Source organism: Mauremys mutica, chromosome 13, assembly GCF_020497125.1.
Source record: "Mauremys mutica isolate MM-2020 ecotype Southern chromosome 13, ASM2049712v1, whole genome shotgun sequence".
In the NCBI taxonomy this organism is placed as follows: Eukaryota; Metazoa; Chordata; order Testudines; family Geoemydidae; genus Mauremys; species Mauremys mutica.
In genome coordinates, this window is record NC_059084.1 from 19,948,508 (window position 1) to 19,955,997 (window position 7,490).

The 7,490-nt window shown below is 48.4% G+C and overlaps 1 protein-coding gene across 1 annotated transcript; it reads right to left on the reverse strand.

Moving 5' to 3' along the window:
* Positions 1–844: 844 nt before the first annotated feature.
* Positions 845–6,257, reverse strand: TP53TG5 (TP53 target 5). The gene is made up of 5 exons (XM_044986062.1): positions 6,071–6,257; positions 5,490–5,558; positions 4,897–5,033; positions 2,013–2,331; positions 845–963 (listed from the first exon to the last, which is right to left on the reverse strand). Exons 1-4 carry the CDS (start codon positions 6,113–6,115, stop codon positions 2,028–2,030), a joined length of 555 nt encoding a protein of 184 aa, XP_044841997.1. The 5' UTR covers positions 6,116–6,257; the 3' UTR covers positions 845–963; positions 2,013–2,027.
* Positions 6,258–7,490: the final 1,233 nt, after the last annotated feature.

The following is a 7,490-nucleotide window of genomic DNA, read 5'->3' on the forward strand; positions in this document are numbered from 1 at the left end:
TCGTTACCTTTGCCTAGACAAGCTCTTTCCTGCCCACTTTGACATCACTTCATGGTCTGGGAGTGTCACAGTTCAGCCTGTGTGACGTCACATTGCTGTCTGTGACCAGTGTCAAGGCCTTCTGGAAGTGGGAGATGAGCACAGGACTGTAGTGTTTTCTATTCCCTCTCCTGGATCTGTGAATTAGGGAAAATGAAAGCTCTTCGACCAAGGATGTCCCAGGAAATGCCCTTCTTCCTGACCCAGAGATATGAACCCTCCGTGGAAGGAGATCAATAAAATGACCTTCTGCTAGGACTGTTGGTTTAGGAGAAGGAACTCATTTGCTGGTAAACTATTGAGCTCCTCTTTGGGTTTCATTTAAAGGTAGCATACTGACCTAAATCCATCCCTGAAATAATGCCATTGACTTTAGTGGAGTTACAAAGTTACAACGGGGATTAAAGTTACCTGTTGTAGCGAGTAGATGTTCAAGTGACTGCTTTGACTCCCCCACACTTGGTAGGCAACTCCCATCTTTTCATATGCTGTGTATTTATACCTCCCTACTGTATTTTCCAATCCATGCATCTGATGAAGTGGGTTTTAGCCCACGAAAGCTTATGCCCAAATAGATTTGTTAGTCTCTAAGGTGCCACAAGGACTCCTCGTTGTTTTTGTTGATACAGACTAACGTGGCTACCGCTCTGAAACCTGTCAACAACCAGAGTGTCCATTCCAGCCCGCTCTTCAGAGATCTGCATTGCTGCAAATGCAAGGGAGGTGGAAACTACACCTTTGGCCACCTTTGCCAAACTCAATCCAATCGGCTCCCACTTTGACAAATGCTAGAGACACATTTTCTGTCTGAAGGATGCAGATTATTCCCTTTATTTGTAGAATTATGGATCAGTGCATCACTCAGCTGATCTTTCTCTTGAAACCTCGTCTCAGTCTCTGCCCAGCTCAGAACATCTGCAAGCCCTGAAAGGAAAACAAACATTGGTGCTGTTTCTCTAGAGAGAAGTATCATCGAGTGCAGTGATTGGGGCTTTTCTAGGCCTAAACACCAACCCACAGCGAGAGGGTAGCTGCTTATCCACCTTGGAATCTGCATGCGTCATGCTGGGACTAATGTGCTAATGTGGATGAGAATTATATCCGGCATAATCCTATTAGTGTCGATGGGAATGATGGGATTTCATTAAAAGGGAGGAAGGTCCTGTTAATGTGGGGTGACCTCCTCCATGGGGAGGCAATGTGTTCTGTTAAGGTCGATGTGTTACTCACAATCGAGGAGAGCAGGCTTCAAATGTGAGCTCTACATGGCAGGGATTGTCTTTACTAGACTGGCAAAGTGCCCTGCGTACGTATGGTTCTGTATAATGAATACTCAGTGAAGAATAGGCCCAACTGGTGACCTGGATCAGGCACTGCCATTATTGGGAATAACCTCAGCAAAGAATTCAAGGAGACACCTACAAGCTCTGCACTGGATTAACCCAATTTGCCCTGCCCTGTCTGTACTGAGTGGCGGAGACAAGAGTGTCTAGCTATGGAAGGAAAACAGGAAAGTATTAAAAGTGGCCTCGGGACACTGCTCTTGCTTGTATTGCTAGTGTGGCTGGGTTCAAATCCCTCTCACACCATGGCTGGGGGGTGAAAATTCTAGGTGCTTTGATACAGTGGAGAGGAGTGGGGTATAAGAACCTATAGAAGAGGGGACCCCCATGCTAGTCCAGCTGCTCCTTGTCATGCTGCTACATAGATGATTCCAGGTTAGGTCCCTCATTCAATCTCCAGCTTCCCAGAGCCAGCAAGGACTAGGAATTGTGGCAGTGCACAGGCAGCAAGATGGGGGGAAGCACCTCAGCTGTCTCTGCAGTGACTCCCTCTGGCCATTGACAGGATTAAGAAGGATCCAGCCTGGCTACAGGAGAGAAAGTCGCAGTGACTCAATGCCTAGGAGAGAAAGTTACAGGGGGATGCCAGAGATGTTCTCTTCAGTCAAAAGCCAGTGTCCGGAAGCTTACAGGGAGCAGACACTGTCACTCCTGGTACTGGATGGTGAGAGTGTGCTCCAGAGTCTCGCCACATGACCGAGTGCAGCAGGGTTTGATCCATCGCTGGGTCGCTGGTCTACAGAGCACTTTGGGAGCTGGTACGTGGAGCCGCTTGGGCAGGCCTTCGAACCAGCACTTCTGATGCAGATCAGGAGGCTGGGTTTCCAAGGGCAGCTCAAGGTTACTCTGCACAGCTGCAGCATCTGTATCCATGTCCTCAGCATCAGTGACAGGACTAGCACCAGCATCTGCTTGAGGCTTGTCTGGGTCCTTGGAGGAGACACTTGTCCTAAAACAAAATCCAAAATGAAACATGCTTGTTTTCCATTCCAGCCATCTGCAGATTCCAAACAGCTTGTAAAACAGTCCTCCTAACCCAGCTCTCCTGGAACTGGCCACAAAGACGACCCTTTTGACTTAGCATGCAGCCCACAGGGAATGGTAACGATCATTCTGGCAATTAGGCACAGGAGTGAGAGAAGCCAAAAAGAAACATGCAGGGGCCATTCACACAAGAGACATCCTCCTCCCCAATACAAAAAGGAAGAGGAGGAACTATCTGAGTAGCTCAGAGACAGAGGGCAGGGTGCAAGCACTGAAAAGGAGCTACTGCGAAGAAAGAAGGATGTGGTCCTGCTAGATGACTTGTAGTGAGGGACCTGGCTACTTTGGTATGTTGCCTCTCAAGTGCCTGGACAAAGGGTTGAGGTGGGAACAATGACATGAGTGAAAGGAAAACAATGTTTTAGAGATGATCACAGTGATCCAGGCTGTGACTGTCCTCACATACCTCCATTATTTCAAACGCGTGGCATTTTCATCATGCTTTCTGTGTTCAGAGCACTGGACAGAAATTAACTAATTAATCTGGCTCACAGCACCCCAGGAGGCTGGGAGGGAACTCATATTATCCTCCTTTCTCAGACAGGGATACTGAGACAGAGAGGTGAAATGACTAGAAAATTGAATGGTAGGACTGGAAGGGACCTCGAGAGATCATCTAGTCCAGTTCCCTGCACTCATGGCAGGACTAAGTATTATCTAGACCTGGGGTTCTCAACCTTTTTCTTTCTGAGGCCCGCCCAGCATGCTGTAAAACCTCCATGGCCCATCTACTGATGGGCAGCTACTGATTTTCTGCATATAAAAGCCAGGGCCAGCGTTAGGAAGCAGCAACAGCAATTGCTTGGGGCCCCATACCACAGGGAGCCCCAGGAAGCTAAGCTGCTCAGGCTTCGGCTTCCGTTGGTGGGTCTCATGGCCTCGGGCTTTAGCCGCATGCAGCGGGGCTTCCGCTTTCTGCCCTGGGCCCCAGTGGGTCTGATGCTGGCCCTGCTTGAAACCTGCTCGCAGCCCCACAGGGGACCCCAGATCACTGGTTGAGAACCACTGATTTAGACCATCCCTGAAAGGTGTGTTTGTCTAACCTGCTCTTATAAATCTCCAATGATAAAGATTCCACAGCCTCCCTAGGCAAGTTATACCAGTGTTTAACCACCCTGACAGTTAGGAAGTTTTTCCTAATGTCCAACCTAAACCACCCTTGCTGCAATTTAAGCCTGTTGCTTCTTGTCCTATCCTCAGAGGTTAAGGAGAACAATTTTTCTCCCTCCTCCTTGTAACAACCCTTTATGTACTTGAAAACTGTTATCATTGTTTCCTCTCAGTCTTCTCTTCTCCAGACTAAACAAACCCAATTTTTTCAATCTTCCCTCACAGGTCATGTTTTCTAGACCTTTACTCATTTTTGTTGCTCTTCTCTGGACTTTCTTCAATTTGTCCACATCTTTCCTGACATGTGGCGCCCAGAACTGGACACAATACTCCAGTTGAGGCCTAATCAGCGTGAAGTAGAGCAGAATAATTTCTTTTGGGGTCTTGCTTACAACACTCCTGCTAATACATCCCAGAATGAAATTTGCTTTGTTTGAAACACTGTTAACTCATATTTAGCTTGTGATCACTATGACCCCCAGATCCCTTTACACAGTACTCCTTCCTAGGCAGTCACTTCCCATTTTGTATACGGATTGTTTCTTCCTACATGAAGTACTTTGCATTTGTCCCCTATTGAATTTCATCCTATTTACTTCAGACCATTTCTCCAGTTTGTCCAGCTCATTCTGTTTCTAAATGCCTGATTAAAAAGGGGAAATAGCCCAGAGCCACCCCCTGAGTCAGAGGCAGAGCCAGGATTAGAACTCGGGACAGTCTGACTCCCAACCTCTTCCCGACTGTCATTGCATTCTGCTTCAACAGTTGTACCTCCCTTCTCCACCGCCCAGCTCTCCGGACTCCAGCCAGCCTGTGCAGAATGGGCTGCTGCTGCTGCCCTTGCCAAGCATACAAAGTACAAGTGCATCTCTGTCATCTCCAGACAGCTCTCTTCCCCGGGGTCATTACAGGATACAGCTCAAAATTGCCTCCTTTGATTTGAAATCCCTCTATTCCACTTACTGTAGGTCATGTCTCCTCTAGTACCTTCCCTGATCGCTCCAGCCCTCCGGCACTAGCCTCTTGGAGAAATCTGGGCATGACACCATTTCCCCCTTTTTAAATCAGGCATTCGGAAGCAGAAATCAGACTGTCTGTGGCCCCATGGAATCATGGCTGAGAGGTGGCCTAAAATATTCTGAATGAGCTAATTTCACTTTTCACTTCCCCTTTCACTTCCCCTGCTTTCCCCCATGCCCCCAGCCACACTTCCTGGCCCAGCCTGCAAAGACTCCCCATCCCACAATGTACTCACACAAAGCTCACCATCACGTAACCATCCTCAGGTTCATGCATCATGCCCATTAGACAGAGTCACAGGGAAGCAAAAAGCCAGGGATTCCGTTATACAGGGACTCACCCAGAGGGGACAGCAGTGAGGTTGGGAGGCTTCTGGAATGCCAGGGACTTCCAATAGCTGACAGCTAATGCACGTAGCCGGAGGATCCTGTGATCAGCGTTCTTCAGCAGCTTCAGCAGTGACAGCTTCTTGAGTATCTGCCAGATCGGGTACAGTGGGAATGAAAGGCTGAAATACTTTATTGCCTTCCCTGATCTCATGAGGTTATCACAACCAGAGAAGGAAGCAGAAGCTACAGGCCAGTCATATCCTTTCCAGCCCCTTGAGCCAGCATGTCAGACAGATCCCCAGTTGTGCATCCCATCTGGGCCCTTGGCCCACAGAAGAAAGAGACACTGAGATGTTGACATGCACGTCATTGCCCTCCCTTTAAATTCCAGCCAAGAACCAGGGAGAGTTCGAGACAGACAGACACACAACTACTGGAAGAGTCCATGCGCTGCAGCTCAGCCTGCAGAGGGGTAGGGAACAAGGCTCCTGACATGCACAGACCCCACACTACCATCCAGTTTTACAGTGTCTATTGCCTCGGAAGTAGGGTAACACCTATCTATCAGGGGCTGGTACATGTGAAAAACAGGGTGGCTTCTTACTGTCTTTAGATGGTTCTTGTCTTGTTCCATGTCACTCAGCTGACATGCTCCAGTCTCCACATCTTCAGTCTGTGAAAGGGAAAGGCCAGGCACACTTGAGGCAATAGATTTGAAACTAGAGTGGACAAAGCACTAGCAAATGCACTGTAGGGGACAATTCTGCCCTGTCCTCTGGGGGGGCCAGTGTCTAGATGGGACCTGATCAGTCTTTTTCTCATCTCTAATGTTTCTGAGCCTATGAGTCAGTGCAACATTTAAAAGGCCACTGCTGGATAACCCTAGCATGTGTGCAGCATCGCTTTAGACTTCTTTAAATCCATGGCCTTGCTGGAACTTTCCCTACTGCGTGTGTTTGTTATTGTTTTCATGGTTGAGCCCCACCAAGGTGCTCAGCATTATACAGAACATGTAGGAAAACCAGGTCCCAGCCCCAAAGGCCTGACAGTCTACATCATTCCAGTCTAAGGGCAAATTCTCTCTTCCCCCATCCCACCTATTCAATCCCTTTGCCAGTTTCAAAGAGGTTGAGGGAGGAGGATCACTACAGCTCATCACAGAGTCTGAAGAAGGACTGACTGTACCTGGTGAACAAGGGCTTTCTTCTTCCCTGGGGCCTTCATTGTCATTCAGGGATAGTTCTGTAAGGGCTTTGATGGGAGGTTCTGTGGCAGACAGGCAAGATATCTGAGAGGTACCTGGGAGCTCCCTCTCTCTGAAATGCCACTGGTCCTCCCTAGGGTCTGAGGTCTTGGGGTGATGTCAATTCAGACAGAGGCTGTGACCTCATTTATCTGTGACACCAGAAACCACATGTCAATATTGAGGGTGACAGGGTGTGCTGGGGAGTTGCAGATGGGGTGGGGGAGAGGAATAAAGAGAAGGGTGTAACATCAGTAGTGAGGGGTTCTATCTCCCCCAGATAGGACAGTTTCCAATTTAACATAGGAAACCCAGAAGTGGAGCAGCACAGCAAACGTTCAGGGCAGGGGACTGGCAGCCAGGACTCCTGGAGTCCACTCCCAATCTGCCATCAACTCAGTGGGTGACCTTGAGAAAGTCAGTCTGTGCCTTAGTTTCCTCATCCATAAAATGAGAACAGTCCTGAGGCTGTGGGGCTTTGTTAATTAATGTTTATAAAGCGGCTGAGATCCTGAGATGAAAGGGACTGTAGCAGTGCAAAATTAATTATTATTAAGAATAAATAAATAACTACCAGGAGCTCTCATGATTCCTGGCACAATACCTGGGGCTCTGGGTATTGCTGTAGGGGCAGAGGGCTGGCCTCATGATGAGAAAAGGTGGGGAAATATGAAAGGAACCAGCTTTGGATTTATTACATACAGAATGTTTCTGGTGGCCTCTGTCCAGAGCCGGCATTTCTGATACTAATAATTCATAATAAAAATGAATAGGTTTGAGGGAAAGGAAGTAAAAGTGGGTATAACAGGGCAATTTGCCCCTTTAATAGTCCAGGGGGGAGGGGGACAAAGAGTACCGACCCTGTCCCAGAGAGAAGCCCAGCAGGCAGGTGCTGCGACTCAGCTGACCAGTATTTCATGATTGGCCCACACTCTCAGCCGGACAATATAAAGGAGAACTCAAGCCATAGAGAAGGGGGCAGTCAGGACTGAGATATTTTCTTTAGTAACCAGAGCTGGCTGGTTGGCCCCAAGGAGCCCCCAGGGGTTGGAAAGGATCACCCCTTGTAGCTACTGAAGCTCAGAGGCCCCCAGTCAATGCTGACCAGGCTGATGTTTGTGTTAATTTTTTGCACACCTTCTTTCTTTCTTTCTTTCTGAAGGTGATATAAACAGGGCTCTGAAGAAAGGAGCAGAAACTAACCTGGGTGTGTCTGATTGTCTCTTCTCAGCTGGTGACCAAGGCCACCAGCGTAGAGTGGGTCTAAAGTGAGAGGCAAGTTCACAGACCTGAGTATTGTGACTTGTAGGCCTACTCCCACCAGAGTGGGGCATTCTGAGCTTACAAAGCTCCTGGCCTGAT